Consider the following 20,516-nt stretch of genomic DNA (forward strand, 5'->3'; position numbering starts at 1 on the left):
AGTTTCCTGAGTTGAAAAATAAATTATAATATGGAAATATCCAGGTAGAAATACTGGATCATACTTAAATGATCTTGACAAATAAGTTCAGAAAATAAAATAATAAAAACACATAATCTGAATTTATGTATCTAAAGATAACCAATATCACTATAAATCCTTTAGTAGAAATAAAAACTAAAGATGAAGTTGAAAAATCAAGTGATAAGGCTTTTAAGTAATCTTGGGAACATTTGCAGATGGCAACATCTAAAAGGCTTGAGTTTTAAGGACCAAAATGAAAGGGAAGGAAAAATATGTTCTCTTAAAAATTAGGAAATAAGAACAAACACGCTACATAATAAAAACATAAATCACAAATATCTGTCAATGAAAACATGAGTTACAAATATCCATCCATAGCCAAACAAGTCACTGAGAAAGTTGTGTTTAACTTGAGTTCTGGGGTAGGATGAAAACCAACTCTTTCATGAACATTTATAAATAATGGCTTGCATTCACAAAAGACTTGAGAGAGGGGATGGGGGGGTCTGTATTTAAACATTTCTGGGAAATACTAGGAAAGTTTTTTCTAACTTTGAGGTGGTAGGTGAGAGAAGTTTATTTAAATTTGTACTTGAGGATCCAGCCTGGTGTTTGTAATAGGAGTTTAGGCTGGCATACAGATAACGCATACATCTACACAGCAACAAAGTGCTCTGGTTGAAATTAATAATGAAAGAAACCATTCCGAACAAGTGCAGACTGCCAAAGGTACAAAGGAATAGAGAGAAAATGTATTTGAAAAGGTCTATTACATACAATACGCTGAATACTTAAAATGCCTCTCACATTAATTTATTGCCATTATTAGTATCACTGTGGCCTTTTTTTAATCTTTTTGCCTCTGCACTACCAAAGTGGACTCTAATTGTTTTACTGCCTCTCTCCTTTCAACCATCATTCATATTATTCAGCCTGATTCATTTCTCTAAAACTTTTACTAGGTATCTTTTCCTATTAAAAAATGTTTAATACCATGTTAGCCATAAAATAAAGCACAAGCACATGAGTATGGCATCTAAAAAGCCTCAGACTTTCTACAAGTTTTGACTGAGCTTGTAATGATTACAAATAAGCACCTGACCTCACTTGGGCTGTTTGATTTACTCTCCTGAATCATCTGCAAGGCATATATTGGCTCATGTTATTTTTCCTTTCTTTCCTAGAATTATCATTCCTACCCTTTGTCCAACCATATCCAAAAAAAAAAAAAATCCTTTCTTCCATTTAATTTCTACTGTATTTGTTGAAAAATAGTCATTTAACAATTATCATGGTAAATAATATATATGTCCATGAATTACTGAAAATTATTTTAATGTAAGATATTTGTGATCCAGCTCTTTACTTTAAAATCAGTCATTATTAATCCAGTCAAACTACCTTATGTGGTAATAAATGCATTGTAGCTAGTCAAATATTTGATTTTATATAATTTTAGACGGCATTTCTTTTAATATCCACAAAAGCAACTAATACAATATTTTGTACATAATGGATGTTCAATAAAAATATTAATTGATTAAAGCCAAATAGAAGAAATTCTTAAAAAGCACTTATTCAAAAAAGAGATCAGCTTGGATAGAATGGATGACTAGAATACTGTTTTTGGTTCCCAAGTACAGAACACAGACTCTATCTAAGTTTAAATAGAAAAGAGTTTATTAGAAGGTATTAGCAAGCTCTAGGAGGACCATGAAACCAAGTTTTAATACTACAATAAAAAAAAAAATTAGCCAATGGAAAGTTCCACCCACAATATAGAGCTCTTATTAAAGAAGCCTCTCTTCTGTGCATCACTTATAATGCTAGGGGCAAAATCAGAACCACCATCCTTATCACCATGCCTATAAAAAGACCTGCTCCCTGACTTTTTCCAAATGCATTTGTTGGAAAGAATTCAGGCCATAGTCAAAATTAAATCTTTTCAAAAAAGATTCTAGGAGATGCAGTCTTTAGCTTTTCTATGCTCTATAGTAGAGGAAGGCAGGTTAAAGATGTTTGAGAGGGGCACTGAGCAAATATAATCTGCAGTATCTACCATACTAAGAAAATGTTTCTTAGAGATATTTACAAAAACAGTGTATACAATGACAAATTTAAAAAGTAGGAAGGAGATTATACTTAAGCTATATTTATCACTTGAACTATATAATCATTCTATTCCTAATTACCTTATATTATAAGAAGTTGGCTGCATATATCGTTCACAAATTTGAACAAAATGACTAAAAATAAAAATGATTAATTGATAGATTCTACAAATCACAAATCCTCGTGATTTCTTGAGGAGAACATTCTTTCAACTGCCTTTAACTGGTGTTGTCCTTAATACCATGCTAATGCTTGTCTTATTTGATATAATCTCAAGTTAAGGTTACCTTTTTTTTTATACTTAATTTAAAACACTGTGACCCGGGGCGCCTGGGGGGCGCAGCGGTTAAGCGTCTGCCTTCAGCTCAGGGCGTGATCCCGGCCATCTGGGATCGAGCCCCACATCAGGCTCTTCTGCTATGAGCCTGCTTCTTCCTCTCCCACTCCCCCTGCTTGTGTTCCCTCTCTCGCTGGCTGTCTCTATCTCTGTTGAATAAATAAATAAAATCTTAAAAAAAAAAAAACACTGTGACCCTCCCCAGCATTCTTAATTGTTGCCTGATTGAAATCATATAATTCCTTTAAATTTCTACTCAAAGATAGTAAAGCAACAAATTTTGTTTTAATTGAGATTTAACAACAAAAGTATGCTCAAATATACTGAGATTTATTTAGTGAATATCTTTTCCCTCGTGTAGAGAAAATATATGCTATAAAAAGTGGAAACAGCATGTGCAAAGATCTTAAGGAGAAGGAGCCACTAAAGATCATAAAAATCCAGAATGGCTGAAACATGAACAGAAGAAAGGATGATTCAATATAAAACTTGGAGACACAGGCAAGACCCAGATTCAACTGACCTTGTAAACTATATTAAGGATTTTGTATTTTAATCTAATAACAATGGGAAGAAAGAATATTGCTGAGAAGATGAAGGATAGGATAAATTTTATTTTAGTACCAGTCAGTATAGCTGAGTGTATAGGATATAGTGTAGCTGAGGGAAAGGAAGCTGGGGAAGACAGGAGAGAAAAAGAGGTTAAAATGGTGGCAGGATTCTGGGGCTGGGTGAGATGAAATATGTGCAAGACACATTATCATAAAAAAGGTACAAGTCAAAGACAAGGAGAAAATCTCAAAAGCAGCAAGAGGAAAATGACTCATCACTTACAGGTGAACCATAATAAGATGAAAAGCTCACTTCTCAACAGAAACAACTGAAATCAGAAGACAATCGAATAATGTATTCAAAGTGTGTCAAAAACAAAACAACAACACTATCAACAAAGGTACCTTTCAAAAAAGAGAAACATACCCAGTTAAAAAAAACCTGAGATTATCTGTTACTATCACAAATACTAAGGGAACTTCTTCAGACCAAAAACAAAGAACACCAAACAGTAATTCAAATGTGCCAGAAAAATTAAAAAGTACTACTAAAGGTAAATATGTAATTACAGAGGTCAGTGTTACGTGCATATTTCTTCTCCTTCCTTCTTTTAAATGACTTAGAGAGTGATTATGTGAAATAATAAGTACATAATCCTGGTTTGGGATCTATATATACATGTGTATATATTCACCACTAACAGCACAAGATGGGAGATTGGAGTAAACTAATATTGGACTAAGGAAAGGATATCAGATGGTATCTCAAATCCATAGAAGTAAATAAAGATAGTTAGAAATGGTAAATAAGGTATTTAATATAATAAACACTATAAACATATACTTGCCTTCCCTTCTCACAGTTCCTTTAAAAGATGTAAAATTATATAAAATAATAACAATTTATTATTCAGTTTGAACATATACAGATGTAATATGTATAATGATAATAACAGCATACAAAGAATGAAAATAGAGTTATGTATGGTAATATTTCTACATCTAACTGGAATTAAGTTAGTAAAAATCTGAAGTAGATTCTGATAAGTTGAGATATATATGGTTAGCCCTGGAAGAAACATAAAGGAAATAACAAATATAGTGAAAAATCAGTTTTTCTGATCCAGCTTCCAAGAAGCTTGGGAGTCACTACTTCATTCTAATAACAAGTAAAGAGCTAAAAAAAAAAAAAAAACCCTGAAAAATCAAGAATTTTTAACTTGTAAGAGGAGTGAGGTTAAAGGGAAAACTGCCCTCCCCCCAAATGGAGCAACTAATAAGCAAATACAAAGAATCACAATTTACCTGAATAGAAAACTCTTCAGGAACCAATGCTGAGGTAGAAAAATCTAAACTGTACTTGACAAATTGCTGAAGGTTCACTGTGGACAAATCTGAGTTTAAAATTCCAAGGGGACCCAGGATTCAGGAGATCACACACTCTTGTGAGTTTTACCTTTTGGATCTCTACTAGGTTCCTACAGTAAATATTAGAGAAAAATTCTTCAAGCTTCTGGCATGAAATAAGCAAGGCACTCTGTTTTTAACAAGACCTGCCCTCAGGGGAAACTAGTAACCATAACCTAATTGAACTAGAGAAGAGAAGTACCTAACTTCAGCCCACCCTGACCATCCTGTTCTATTTAATGAGGGGGTGGGGGTGGGTGGAGAGGACTAAGAAGTATAAGTGAAACTCCCAATCCAGAAGCATAAGCCCCCTAAAAGACTGAGCCCTAATCACAAGACTATAAAACACTTCTTCCCCTACATCTTATGACTATATTACTAAAACCTATTTATAGCAGTTCTATTTACAAAGTACCTCATGCCCACCTACCAAGAAAAATGTCAAGAGATTGGGGCGCCTGGGTGGCATAGCGGTTAAAGCGTCTGCCTTCGGCTCAGGGCGTGATCCCGGCGTTCCGGGTTCGAGCCCCACGTCAGGCTCCTCCTCTATGAGCCTGCTTCTTCCTCTCCCACTCCCCCTGCTTGTGTTCCCTCTCTCGCTGGCTGTCTCTATCTCTGTCGAATAAATAAATAAAAAATCTTTAAAAAAAAAAAAAGAAAAATGTCAAGAGAAAGAGAAGACAAGGCACAGATTGGGAGAAAATATTTGCAAAAGACATATCTGAAAAAGCACTGTTATCCAAAATAAATGAAGAACTCTTAACAGTAACAAAATATCTGATTAAAAAATGGGCCAAGACCTTAATAGACACCTCACCAAAGAACATGTATAGATTAGAAATAAACATGTGAACAGATGCTTCACTCAAATGTTATCAAGGAAATGCAAATTAAAACAACAATGAAATACCACTACAAATCTACTTGAGTGGCCAAAATCCAGAATACTGACAACACCAAATGCTGATGTGCACGTGGGGTAACAGGAATTCTCATTGACGATGGAAATGCAAAATAGTACAGCCACATTAGAAGACAGTTTGGCAGTTTCTTACAAAACTAAACTTAGTCTTAATATACTACCCAGGAATTGCGCTCCCTGACATTTACCCAACGGAGTTGAAAACTTATGTCCATACAGAAATCTGCATAAGGATGTTTATTACAACTTCATTTATAATGCCAAAACCTGGAAGCAACAAAGATGTCCTTCAGTAGGTGGATGGATAAATACACTGTGGTACATCCAAACAAGAGATTATTATTCAGCATTAAAAAGAAATGAGCTATTAAACCATGAAAAGATGTGGAAAAACCTTAAATATATATTATTGAGTGAAAGAGAACATTCTAAAAAGGCTATGTACTGTATGATTCCAATTCTGTGAAACTCTGGAAATAGCAAAACTATTAAAAAAAAACAGTAAAAAGATAAATGGTTGTCAGTGGGTAGGGATGAGGGAGGAATGGATATATGGAGAGCAGACGATTTTTAGGACAGTGAAATTACTCTATGTGATACTGTGATGGTAGATAAATATCATTACACATTCATCCAACCCAGAGAATGTCCAACACCAAGAGTGAGGCTAAAGTAAACTATGGGCTTTAACTGCTGATGTTTCAATGATAATGATGATTTAATGTAGGTTCATTAATTGTAACAAATGTGCCAGCCTCGTGGGGCACATTAATAGTGGGAAATGTGTGGGCACGTGGGTGCCTCAGTCAGTTAAGTGTCTGCCTTCAGCTCAGGTCATGATCCCAGGGTCCTGGGATTGAGTCCTGCATCGGGCTCCCTGCTCAGTGGGGAGTCTACTTCTCCCTATCACTCTTCCCCTACTCATGTGCACCCTCTCTCTCTTTCTCTCTCTCATAAATAAATAAAATCTTCAAAAAAATAGTGGGAAATGCTATGCAAAACTGGGGCAGGGGTATATGTGAACTCTCTGTATGTTTTGTTCACTTTTGCTGAGACCCTAAAACTGCTCTAAACAAGTTCATTACGAAATCACTAAATGAATTATTATATTACATTAGAAAATATCTAGTCAATACAAAAGATACCCGTAAAAAAGGAATGGAGGAAAAAAAATTAGGATCAATAGCATCCCTAAGCACAAACCTGGGTCTGGATGCTCAAGAGTGTGCACTGGGGCTAAAGAATTTAAAACCCTACAGAGTTATTTGATATGCAAGAGACTGAAGACAAAGTGTTCCTGGAATTTACAGCCCAGAACCTTACACTTCTGTTAGGCAGAGGTTTAAAGCACATATTCTGTGTCTGAAACTCTACATTTTTGGTTTGGGAAGACTAGCTATTTTTTTTTTTATTATTATACTGGCCTATTTTATCTTTCAGAACTAAATTGGTTACTACTTTCTTAAAGTATCTCTAGTTATTGTTTGCTATGTCATATTACGCCTGGAAAAGACAGCGCTCAATGATATACACAGGATAACAATAAAATATACATAAATAGTTCATTATTGCCAAGTTAACATTTTTTTCTTATACACGATAACCACAGCCAGAAACTGATTAGTGAGATAAACTAAAAAACTGTGTTTTTCCAGCCAGTCATACTTTGAAAAAAATAACAGCTGGGAAGACTTTAATTGGTGTGATACAAATTGGACATGCCCAAATTACTAGCAGCATTGTACACATCTATTACAGTCAGGATCCTCTGGCATGTGAAGCAAAAGTAGGAAGACTTAGGAAGTTAACAAAGGAAACAGAGCCAGAAATAAGCTTTACTTATTTCATAGATTGCCAAGGATTAATCCTAAATTCTATCAAGCTTTTGAATAATTAACTAAATCTCTCTGAAACTTCATCCAATATACATTCCTAAAAGAAGATCAAAACACACATAATTATGCTTTGGAAATCATACTAGTACTAATTTTAAACCAAGATAATAAAAGTATAATTTGAGCTAGAGTCTACGTTTTCTGATAAAAATTCAAAATAAATCTTGAGTAAAGTCGAGAAGTATTACATCTAATGCTTCTCTTTGATATATCAAGTTTGTCACTGCCATATAAGAAAATTTGATTAGGTTGACAGAACTTATTCTTCACCTAGGTATGTTTATTTATAAGAACCACAGTATTTCAGGGCTGAAAGAGGCTTTGAAGCTCAATTATTGTAATTGTCATTCTTCTCTAAGGAGGACAAATGATTTTTAAAACTGTATAAATGTAAGCACCACATATTTTTATTTGGGAATCAGTGGGAAAATAATGCTACTTTTGACTTATTCAATAAAATCACAGACTGTCCAATGCAATAGATAGATTCCACCATTATTTTTAGACATTTACTTAAAAGAACTCGAACCCAGCATTAGTCTAAGAAAATGCATCAAGTCAGTACCACCTTAATTCTGATGCTAAATTGAAATATTTTAGGTTGATATTTTAGACTGAGACACATATGAGTCATCATTAGTAATCAAATAAATTAAAAGCTCATAATTATTCCCCTTTTTAAAATTCCATATTCTTTTGGCTCACATACATAATTGAAAATATCTTTGATTAGGTTTATTTCCTCCTTTTTATTTTATTTTTTTAAAGATTTTATTTATTTGAAAGAGAGACTAAGAGAGAGAGAACAAGCAGGGGGACTATCAGAGGGAGAGGGACAACCAGACTCCACACTGAGCACGGAGCCTGACATGGGGCTCAATCCCATGGTCCTGAGATCATGACCTCACCTGAAATCAAGAGTCTGATGTTTAACTGACTGAGCCACCCAGGTGCCCGTCTTTCCTCCTTTTATTATAACCTAAAAAATATTAATGCCCTTATAGATAGGCAAGACTGAGACATTATTTTTTATACAAAATAGCCCTGGAAATGAAGCATGGACCAAAATGTGATATTTCTGATACAAAAGGAGGAACCTATGATAAATCAAAACATCCATATTTTTAAAAAAAATGTTTCTATACAATAAACATGCTGAATTTAGATATGTTCAGTTCCTAATTTTTCCCAAGCCAATTTAATACTTGCTTTCTTAAATGTACTGTTGGCCAAAAGTGGCATTTATAACTCATTAGAAAAAATGTTTCATGAACAAAAATACAACTAAAATTCAATTTTTGCAAACAAGAAAAAATATATATATTTGGCTACATATGGGTTAAACACTGTATTTTTAAAAAGTGATAAATAAAATATAAAAATAAGCAGTGGAAAGAAATTCAGAATAAATTTAGTAAAGGGCTATAATCAAATTTCACAAGTTTATTAGAGAATCTTAGTTTTTAAAGCATAACCTTGTCTCTATTTTTATTTACTTTTCTTCTAATAAAAGAACCTTCTGCATTGGTTCTATGCTACACCTCATTTTTCTATTACACAGTGACTCCCTCAAAGGATATCTTAGCCAGATTTTTCTTAACTCCACCATATTTTTATTAAGAATCACATTATGGAATTTCCAACTTAGACTCATTCTTCTTAGAATTTTAATTTTAAATTTAATTCAGAAATGTTACCTCCTGGCAACATATCCCTCACTACATTTATGGCTTTGCAGGCTTGAAATGGAAGTATTTCTCTCAAATACTACCTCTTGTATTATAATCCACTGTTCGACTAAGAGAAAAGCCAGGCAAGGGTATAAACACACCTCTCTCTGTTGTTTGTGACTATCTCTTATAGGGCAGTAGGGATGCCTTACTGAAGGAGATCTAAAGCTGCTCTGACCCACCTACCACAGTTCCTCTTGTGTCGGTGTCTTAGTCAGTTTGGGCTGCCGTAACAAATATCATAGGCTGGATGGCCCAAACAACAAGCATTTATTTCTCACAGTTTTGGATGCTGGGAAGTCCAAGATCAAGGTGCCAGCAGATTCAGGGTCTGGTAAGATCCCTCTATCTTGTTTGCAGAGAGCTGCCTTCTTGTATTTTCATATGGCTGAGAGAGAGAGATCATCTTTCTCACATCTCTTCTTTAAAGGCACTAATCGCATTCATGAGGGCTCCACTCTAGTGACTTAATCACCTCTCAAAGGTCCCACCTCCAAATTGGGGATTAGGACTTCAATATATGAATTTTGTGGGACACAAACATTCAGTCCATAACAGAAGACATCTCTTACTTAATGGGGTCTCATAGATAGAAACAACTGTACAAAATTGACTCAATGCCACCTCCACTTTTTGTGTGCATGTAAACAGGAAATCCACACATCCCTGCCATGCCGGATATTGGAAATGTTGGCATCTTCACTGTTGCTACCCTTTATCTCAGCCTCATCTTTTCTCTATATTTTTCCACTGACAATGTGTAGTCCAAGTACAGGGAAGCAAACTTGCTGCTTAAGTAAGTGTTCAATCAGGAGAACAGGAAAAATGAACATAACTTCTCACGGCATTTCTCCTTTTGGTCCTTACATTGACTGTCAGAGTAGGGCGAGAGGGGCAGGGCCATGAGGAATTATAGAAGGATATGAAAGTAAGGCCAGTTCTGAGATCACTCTTCAAGCCAATACAGAATGACTTTTTAACAAAAAAACAGGCAACAATCTAAATGTCCAATTAAAAGGCTACATTAAGAAGTTAGAGAAACAGCATGAAGAAATATTATATAAAGCATTAAAACGATAAAAGATTACAAATTCCAATAATGTGTTATGTAAAGAAAATGATCCAAAATTGCATTAAACTCACCATGACCTGGAGGAAATTTTTTCCATTTAATGAGTGCAACTAGCTCATATATGGATAAAGTGGGCCACTCTTCATAATATGGACATTTACGAATTAATTTCACCTTTTCTTTATGTTCAAGTTTTATTTTTTCCTGAAAAAAGTCATAAAAAAGGAAGGGAAAATGTATAGCAGATAGATAAATGCCAGTAACAGAAAAAAGTTATAAGAGTATAAATTGTATAAAATACATTTGAATTTTGTAGGAGCATCATTCTATGATCACATAACCATATTGAAAATTTAGTCTTCAGATTTGCTACTAAAATTATATTTTCTCACCTTTCATAATATTTTTAGACTTCCATAAATGTTTTAGCATTTTTAAGAAATTCTTTCATAGTCAAGACTAAGCTCAAAAGTTGTACTTGATAATACTGAATCACTGATACTTGTATTTTGAAAAAAAAACATACAAAACAAATTTTTTAAGCTAGCCACTCTGAAACCAGGGATTTGGAAGGAAGTTGAATTCTGACAAAGTCATCTGTACCACTGACACTGAGACCACTGTAGCAAAAAAAACCCGTAACTATTATTAGAGACCTAAATCAAGAAAATGGATGTCTCCTCATCTCCGTCCAATCTGAGCACACAACCACAGCTGATGCCATTGCCCTCATGCCCCCTGCACCAGACTTAGATCCTACCATGAAAAGCTGGCAGAGTGGGACAGTGGGGGGCCTTTCAATGCAGTCATTTATAAAAACTTTCTCTGTCATCAGGGGAGGAGAAATCAAAAAGAGGGAAAATTTTGGAGTTGATTAAAGGAGAATAAATTGGTAAACTTAAAGTAAATAAGGTTTTTTTTTAATGTAGCAGAATTAGGGGGTCAGAATTAAGTTGTGATAATACCTATTCATGCAACTCTGGGTTTTTATTATCCATTAAAACAATGAAATAGCATACCAGTCACTCCCAAGTATTTTTTTTTTTCCTCCAGTGGACTGTACAGATTTAGAGATCTCTCTGTATGATTGTCTGGTATCCCTAACACATAAGATGTTGTTGACACCCAAAACATATGTTTGTTGAATGAATACATGAATAAATGAATGTATAAATGAATGGATTTGAAATTCATGAAAAACCCTAAGTGCTAAAAATATACATAAAATATATCCATAGAGACCTTTCTTTCCACTTCAACTACCCATCATTGTCAGAAGCTCAAATAATGTTCATCAAATAAATCACATTTTTATGTCTCCAAGTTGTTATATTAAAAAATTAAAAAGATATGGACATCTTCTGTATAGAGGCAAAACTTAGCTTGAATTTATACACATATTATGTTAGTATATAGATTAGATATGATCATACCGATTTTAACCTTGTATAATCCTTTGCAGGGATTTTAAGAATTTCACAATCTTCTTCTGTGATCACCGAGTACTCCTTTGCTTCTGAATCTGTCTGAGTTGCAACTTCCAGGGTTCCAAAGGTACTCCATTGCTGAAGCTGTAAAAAATACGGAAGTAACTTAAACTTCATTATCACTCATCAACATAAAATACCAGTGATGGTGATAGAAAAAGTCTAGAAGAGTCTGCAAAAGGTATGATGGCAGGTCAAACTCCAAGTCTTGGAAAGAAGGGGATCGAAACAGTCTTGCATGGATGTCATATTTCTGCCCAGTGTTATCGTCCCAAAGCAAGAAAAAGCTTCCATTTTTTCAGTAGCATGAAAGAAATAACTTATAAGAATAGAGCTTCTGTTTTATCCACTGATTCATTTTAAGTACCTAGAATAATGCTTGGAACATAGTAGCCATTCAATAAATATTTATTGAAAGAGTGAAGAAAAAAGTACACTCACATACTTGCTCTTCTGTTTATTTTATTATCCTCATATGTTGGTAGTAATAATGAAAATGAATATAGTGTTATGCACACACACACATACAAATATATGTACACACACACACAAACATACACACACATAGGGTCTCCTAATTTAATATGTAAAAGATAAATATTTAGCATCCCCAAAATGTTACACAGAATATGTATTGTAAATTATTAGGATATAATGAAAATATACATAGCTACATAAAGGATCTGTATTCATGTTTGCCTGGGGAAAAATATTTATCATAGATAATATATATCTACGAAATTGAGAAGTTTCTTATGGAAAACATCAGGTCTATATGGCTAAGATGATATGAAATGACCTCCACTCTTCCATTTCAAATTCATAGAAAAGCTGACTTGTTTTCTTTTAGTTGAATGGATAGCTGAGCTTGAATCTGCAAGTCCAGAAATAAAGAGGAATTTTAAATAGTAAATGACGAAGCTGAAGTGGTTCACAGTGATATCAAACTAGGATAAAGGCCTAAGGGGTTGAGTTCCATAATTCATCAGACATGTGGGAATAGGAGATGAGACCCAGGACCACACGAAGCAAGGAACTGGAATTGAGCCTTGGTGCCTAAAGCCGAGAACCTTGGAGGATTGCTTGTATGTGAAATGGAAGCAACAAAAACTTCACCCACTAGTCTAGCTGGGGAACTGCGTAGAGTTGTCACAAAATCAGGATCCTAGGTCTATAACTTGTGTAGGTGAAGAGTATATATTTACACATAGTACAGGACTCAGAGCTTAAAAATTACCGTTCAGGCTGGTACACAGCTAGTGAACTAGGATCCAGGAAAGTGCAAATTTAAAACCTTATGTATGACTTGAGGATAAAAGAACTCACATAGGAAGCAAACCCTATTAATAACAAAATCATAATAAAAAATAAAAGCCTCACAAGTAACAAAACCCCTATAAGGGAAACTCAACAAAGAACTTGAAAAAAAAAAAAAAACCTAAAAGAAGATAAATACAATTCATATATTAGATCATATTGCATTTGCATTTTGCAAAAGAACAAAATTAAACTTTTATAAGTAAAAATAAGTTATTATAAACACTTAATGGACACATTAATTAAAATTTAAGAAATAATTCACAAAATGGATAAAACATGAGAAAAGCATTCAGAATAAAACACATAAAATATAGAAGGAATTTGAAATAAGACTTTAAGAGATAAGGAAGATAGTTGGAGAGCATTCAGCATATATCTACTAGGATTTCCAGAAGAAACCAAAAATAATGGGAGAGGAGTAATTATCACATCAGTGATAATGGCACCAAATTTTCCAGAATAGGGATGAGGTGAATTTTAGAAATGAAGGAATATACAAAACCTAGAGATGTAACTGTACTTTGTATTCCTGCTCAGGTTTTGGCGTATTCTGTTTATGTTTCTCCTCCAGGTCCCCCTTCATCATCTTGTTAGCGATCAGTAAATTTAAGCAGATATTTTCTATATACATTTTTCCCAATTTTCTAATTGTTTTTAGGATAAGCCTTAGTTTGTATTACCTAATAAACTATTATGAAAGCAGACATCCTCCATGGTTTTGAATAATAGTCTTAAATCTTTCTTTTTTGATGTCGTAACTATGTCATTAAACTCCCTAATATTATTAGGAAAGTATTACATTTCCAATATCCTTTACACACTCTCTCTATATAAACATTGTTGTATAACTGAATTACTATATAACTGAACTATTTAAGTTATTAATATTTATATTTCCATTCTGTTCGAGAACTATGGTCATCTTCAAAGTGCTCAGAAAAAATAACTTTCAAACTAGAATTCTACATTTACTTTAAATAGGAATATGTAATGAGGAAAAACAATATTCAAGTTAATTTTTGACATCACATGAAACAAATTTAAAAAGAAGAATTTTAGTTAGAACAATACTGAATCCAAAGAGTAGTACAAAACAGTTGATAAAATTGTTAAATGTAAATAAAATTTATTGGCATATAATATTTTTAAAATAACTAACATGGGGTTACTTTAAAATAACATAGATTTAAAATACTTTTACAACAGTAACTCCAAAGAGAAGAGCAGGAAGACAAAAACTAAAAGTATTGAGAATCTTTATACTTTGGAACTAGTAAAGAAAAAAGATTATATAGCTCTTCTTAGTTAAAATTGAAAATTTAATAATATAGAAATTGGACCTTTATGGATGGAAAAAGAAAATAAACATAATGACACAAAAATGAAGCGATGAAATTTACTATGTCCCTAAAATATCTAACACTTATAATTTGATTTAAATAGGAGCAACAAAAACAAATAATTAGAGAAAATGACAAATTATTTTAAAAAAAATTTCCAGAAGAGAACTACTAAACAAACCACACACAAAAGAAACATTCTCAACCTTACTAGTAGACAGAGAAATGTTTATTCATCTATTAGGCCGAAAATACTAAAGTACTCTAACCTATGAAACTGGGGCAACATTTTCCTGCATAACTCAAAAATATAAAAACCTTTTAAAATGGGAAATAATCTAGCAGTATTTACTAAAATAAGCAAAGAACGTATGAAGTGCTTTATCCAGGCACCCATCTCCTAGGATCTACCTTATAGAAATAGTGCATTCTTAAGGATGTATTTACAAGAAGTTTAATGCAGCACATTTTACTAACCCCCAACTAGAATCTTCTTTATAGGCCACCAGTTAATGAGTGTGTATGCGTGTGTGTATTCAACTGAGTCTAAATTTTTACATACTGTATAAAATTAGTGACATCTATGTATCTTATCCTTTAAGAATTCTTATAATAAAAAAGAAAACAAATAGCAGGTAAAAATATATGTTGAAAATTTTTATGAACTGAACAGTTACAAAAACAGTAATCTGTATAAGTTTATTTAATTGTTCATATGCTTATGTGAGCTCAGAGAAAGCTGTTCAAGTGTGAACACCTGCCTATTCAGGGGAGAGCTGGAGATAAAATGACAAAAGACTTATTACCTTTTCCTTAAAAAATTATATTTTCTTTCAGTTACAACACTGAGTATGTACTAATTTTTTTTTTTTTTTTTTATAGAGACAGCCAGCAAGAGAGGGAACACAAGCAGGGGGAGTGGGAGAGGAAGAAGCAGGCTCACAGCGGAGGAGCCTGATGTGGGGCTCTATCCCACAACGCCGGGATCATGCCCTGAGCCGAAGGCAGACGCTTAACCGCTGTGCCACCCAGGTGCCCCTGAGTATGTATTAAATTTTAAATTTTGGGCATTTAAAAAGACATTTAAAATCCAGATTGATAGCAACATGCTGTGTTATTTTCCATACCTGTGTTCTCTCTCTTGATATCTTTATACTGATATATGAAATATCTTAAATGATATATATGAGATGTGTATAGTTATTTCTGAATGATGAAAATGCAGATAACTATCATTGTCTACTTTATAACTCTCTGTATTTTCTGAAATTTTCAATAAACATAGCAATTTTGAAATCTGGCAACATTACAAAGCTATTTAAATTATGTACAAGGCAATCTTTCTCAATTTGGCGGGAAACATTCATTAAGGCTAGATAGATAATCCTATTTTGCTGGAGATTGTTGTTGGAAGTGCACAAAAGGAGCCATTTCTCTCACTTCTAAATTCTCATGCTATTTTACTGAAAAATACATCAATAATTCCTTTAATGGGAAATGACGTATTCCTTTTTTTTTTTAATATTTTATTTATTTACTTAACAGAGAGAGAGAGAGAATGAGCAGGAAGAAGGAGCAAGGGGAGATGGAAAAGCAGGCTCCTCACCCAGCAGGGAGCCAGATGTGGGACTTGATCCCAGGATCCCAGGATCATGACCTGAGCAGAAGTCAGATGCTTAACCGACTGAGCCACCCAGGCACCCTGGAAATGACATATTTCCATGATTAAAAATTGTTATACTTTGCTAATAATAGATGAGCCAAACATCTGCTTCTGAATAATAAGAGTTGGTAAACCATTAAGATTTCTTTTTAATAAAAACATTGTTGATTTGTTTCAAATAGCATTTTACTATTTCTGAAAAACAGTAGACTTTTACAGGTATAATTTTTGTTCTTCCTGTTATATTTTTCCAATGCTTCTAGCTTTCAGGCATTTACACATTAAACAAGATCACTAACTAAAATTAGAATTGCTATTTTTAAACCAAGGAAAGGTTCTATTTTCAATCCTGTGGAACATTTTTTTTCCCCCTAAGGGGCTGAAGAGCAGACAGAAAATACAAAGACTCTCTAGATCAGGGGTTCATAACTTTGGTCCAAGGATAGACTTTTAGAAGACTCTTGAACTCCTAATGTCTCACGCCAGTTAGTGATTATTTGTAAATTTCTGTTTTTTTCCTTGAATAGCTTTCTATAGCTTTCATTCGATTCTCAAAGGTGTCTGTCTCAGAAGAATTATGTTTCCCCTATAATTTAAATGGCTCATTTAGAGTGTACATCTCATAACCAAATAATGTTGTAGGATAAGAAAGTGACATGAAAATGCTTCATTTATAATCTCTCATATACTTACAGGGGATTTGGGCCATATTAGGGGTATATTGTGATATCTAAAAGGTAGAAGCAGGAACCAACCTAAATGTAAGGACAATCTGATTGTGACCACCCAGACTGGCCTGCCTGTACATGATCCAATCAGGAACTAAGGTATTTGAGGCGGATTTTAGTTCTGGGTTTCTACTGATAGATTAACATGTTTATCAGAACTTCTTATCCTTACTAGACATAGAACTCTTAATTGCTATCTGTCAAATGCTATGAGACTGATGACAGTTCTTGTTAGATTTGTAGCTGTGATGGTTAATTTTATGTGTCAACTTGACTGGGTCATGGAGTACCCAGATAAATTGGTCAAATATTACTCTGGGTGCTTTTGGATGAGTTGAACATTTAAGTTAGTATACAGAAAAAAGCAGATTGCTTTTATGCTGTGGCAGGCCTCCTCCAATCAGCTGAAAGATTAGATTAGATCAGATTAGATTAGATTAGGTTAGGATTAGATTAGATTAGATTAAAACAAAGGACTGATCTACAACCAAATAAGAGAGAATTTAGGAAATTCTCTATCCAGTGGCCTTCAAGTTGATCTCAGTAGACATCAGTGATTCCTGGTTTTACAGCATCTTCCAGACTTCAGACTCAAACTGGATATTGGTTTGGCAGATTTTGGATTTGCCAGTCTCCAAAACTGCCTGAGCCAATTCCTTATTATCTATCTATCTATCTATCTATCTACCTACCTATCATCTCTCTACCCATCCATCCATCCATCCACCCACCCTACTGGTTCTGACATACAGATTTTTACAGATTTTTAGCCCCTTGTTCTATAAAGCTTAGGAATAAGCAAATGCCTGAAAGAAAAGAAAGGTATATCAAGGTACCTTTCCTCTGATTTTCTTTTCCCAGTATCTTGGCCCCTCAAATACTGATTGTCTAGATAGACTGAACTCAAAATTTTGTCACTCTGGTACTCTAAGACTCCTGAAAGTTCTGATTCACTGCTTTCTGGTTAGTTATTCATCCCTACGATGCTTACAAACTGGCAGATGCCTCAAAGTAAAGCAACAAGAAATGTCTGGCTCAAAACAATGTATTTCCTTTCTTTCTTGAATCATGGCCCTTCAAATCCCTTGGTTCCCTTGGTTGCTCTCAAATACCTTCAGACAGTTGTTTGGTTGGTTGCTTTTATCCAGCTTTTATAGTGTTCTCAGCAGGGAGATTGGGTTGATGCAAGCTACTCATCATGGTTAAAAGCACGAGCTTCGGCAAACTAAGGTGACTATTTCTTTGAAACAAGATCTACCTCTGTTTGTATTGTTTGGACTTTATTAGCTTGCCCTTATCATCCCTATATGAAATGCACTCAAAAATCACTTAGAATAATCAATTGGACAATAATATCTAAACCTTTTTCATAGAAGATTAAGGAAGGATAGAGACTTTGGCAAGATAGTCCAGGAATTTTTATGGAAATTGGTATCTGTAATTAGAAAAATATTCTGAAGAGCCTTATCCTGGTTTTGACTTTCTTTTCCTAAAATACAATGGAGAGAAATTAGATGGCAGCTTCTTAACACAAGGAAGGAACTAGTAGGTTTACAAGAGGGAAAATAATATATATCCCATCTCTTTTTCTCTTTCTTTCTCTGTAGATAGATAGATAGATCATATATATGATAAACAAGTCACTAAATATGAATGTATTAATAGCAGAATTTCTAATGCCTTAATTATTCATACACATCAGATACTAATAATAATGTACTTAGCACTTTTTGTTCCTTTGCAGGTTATGTATGTCATATGTATTTTTGTGTTCTGTTGAGTTCTGTCAATTAAAATTTTTAAAAATCTTTTAAAAATCATAAATGTTCTAGTTCAGAGAAAAGATATATCTACGAGTGCAGGAAAGGAGTGGATCAACAAAGAAAAATAGTACCTGATGAACTCATAGGAAACATGTTCCTGTGTAAGTGTCACAGTACCTACAATGTAAAATCTCCTGAACAGCCCAGACTGCATCCTATTAGCACATGAGCACAGCTCAGCTGATAACCATGAACTGAATCTCAGATACATCCCAAATATTTCTTTCTGCATTAATTTTTTTATGTTTGAGAGAGACCAACTCATACAATATCTTCAGCACTGACTGGAACAATACTTTCCTTTCTCTGTTCTGTTAGATTTGGACTGCTGATTTTTTTTGCCAAAGAGATATAACTTTTTATTCTATGTCCTCAGAAGGTCCTAAGTGACTACGCTGAATTCTGAAGGAGTGACCCAGCATGATTCAACACTTTCATTTACCTAATTTGAAAATACTGAATGTAAATTCAATCAGAAGTATAGTTCAAAAATTAAACCAATTAATTAAAAAATAACATTTGGACAAATAAAATGTATTTCATAATTTTCTAAACATTGTTGGTGCTCAATAAGTACTGCTGACTAGTTATAGATGAGAAAAATCATTTTTATACCATTATTATTTGAGATATTTTTATTTTCTTATTACAAGGGAGAAATGAATCTACCTGATATGTAGGAGTATACCATTTCAACCTAGAGAAATAATCATTCTAGCATGTCATTTAGTGAAATTGCTCTTCCACTGCGAAGTTATACTGCAAAAAATAAACAATGAGTGGCATATTCACAATCATTTAAGAGCAAGCACTAAGAACTAAAAATACTTCTATATTATAATATGAAATACAATGTCAGTTAAAGAAAAAGCAAATATCTACTTTAAATAATTAAACTTTCAAAAATTAGCACATAAAGCTTAGTAAAAAAATAAATGGAGCATATATTGAAATGCATACATTATAGGTATTCATACATAAGTGCTTATCACATGTTCACTAGCGATAGCACTTGTAAAATCTAAAGTACCTTAATGGATTGACATCATTCATGTGTTGTATGGTTTATTAATTGCTCTGATGTGATTTGAATTTTATATGGAAAATGATATATTTTGGTAGCTTTGTATAGCACTTTCTAATAAAGCAGAAACACTTCTTTTTGACTTTATATTTAAAATAAAACATTTTTCCACATAACGCTAAATTCAATGGCTCATATATCCACTTATTCTGAGTTTAATATGTTCTTATGAAGAAGATTCAGTTGAATAAGCTTAGATATAAAGTGAAATAACTGTGTCAGCCTAATCTCAGTGTGAAAATGATTTAATATTTACATTTTTGCTTGTAGTTAAAATAAGTACTCTGGGGGCGCCTGGGTGGCTCAGTCGTTAAGCGTCCGCCTTTGGCTCAGGGCGTGATCCCAGAGTCCTGGGATCGAGCCCCACATCAGGCTCATCCACTGGGAGCCTGCTTCTTCCTCTCCCGCTCCCCCTGCCTGTGTTCCCTCTCTCACTGGCTGTCTCTCTCTCTGTCAAATAAATAAATAAAATCTTAAAAAAAAAAAATAAGTACTTTGAACTGCACTTTGGGATTTTCCATATTCACCATTACAGAACTATAATTTTCTTAACTATACTCTCTACTTTTATAATTGTAGAGCCTACTTTTTAAACTTTTCAATAAATACTAAGCATATAAAAGTAACAATAAAATGAATCTCTATGTGCCCACTATCTGGCTAAAGAAATCAAATTTTCCTATTTAGGTAGAGGTAGCCATTCTGCTAATTATTAGGATATTAATTTTTAACTATATCTTGGTAAAATTGTATGTAACTACAATACATTATTCTGTGTTTTTGCTGAACATTTAGTTTTTGAAATACAGCCATGTTAATGTAGTTCATTCACTTTTCATTGTTGCATGACTATACTCAAATTATTTATTAATTATTTTGCTGATGAACATCTGTATCATCAGTAGTTGGCTATAAAATGATGATATAAGCATTATTATACATGTCTCCTTATACCATATATAGCTATTTTTCTAAGGTACATGCCTAAGGATGCAATTTCTGTGCTTTAGGATGTGTTACC

At 33.6% G+C, this 20,516-nt stretch overlaps 1 protein-coding gene across 2 annotated transcripts in view; it reads right to left on the reverse strand.

The window, feature by feature from the left end:
• CNBD1 (cyclic nucleotide binding domain containing 1) overlaps positions 1–20,516 on the reverse strand; it is a 445,210-nt gene that overhangs the window by 145,527 nt on the left and 279,167 nt on the right. For both annotated transcript variants that reach the window (XM_087864416.1, XM_087864415.1), the window contains exons 8-9: positions 11,484–11,621; positions 10,122–10,254 (exon numbers count right to left, since the gene is read on the reverse strand). In XM_087864416.1, coding sequence (XP_087720542.1) covers positions 10,122–10,254; positions 11,484–11,621 — 271 coding nt within the window. The remainder of the gene's footprint in view (positions 1–10,121; positions 10,255–11,483; positions 11,622–20,516) is intronic.

Source organism: Ursus americanus, chromosome 9 (assembly GCF_024610735.1).
Source record: "Ursus americanus isolate L20-20 chromosome 9, mUrsAme1.1.p, whole genome shotgun sequence".
In the NCBI taxonomy this organism is placed as follows: Eukaryota; Metazoa; Chordata; class Mammalia; order Carnivora; family Ursidae; genus Ursus; species Ursus americanus.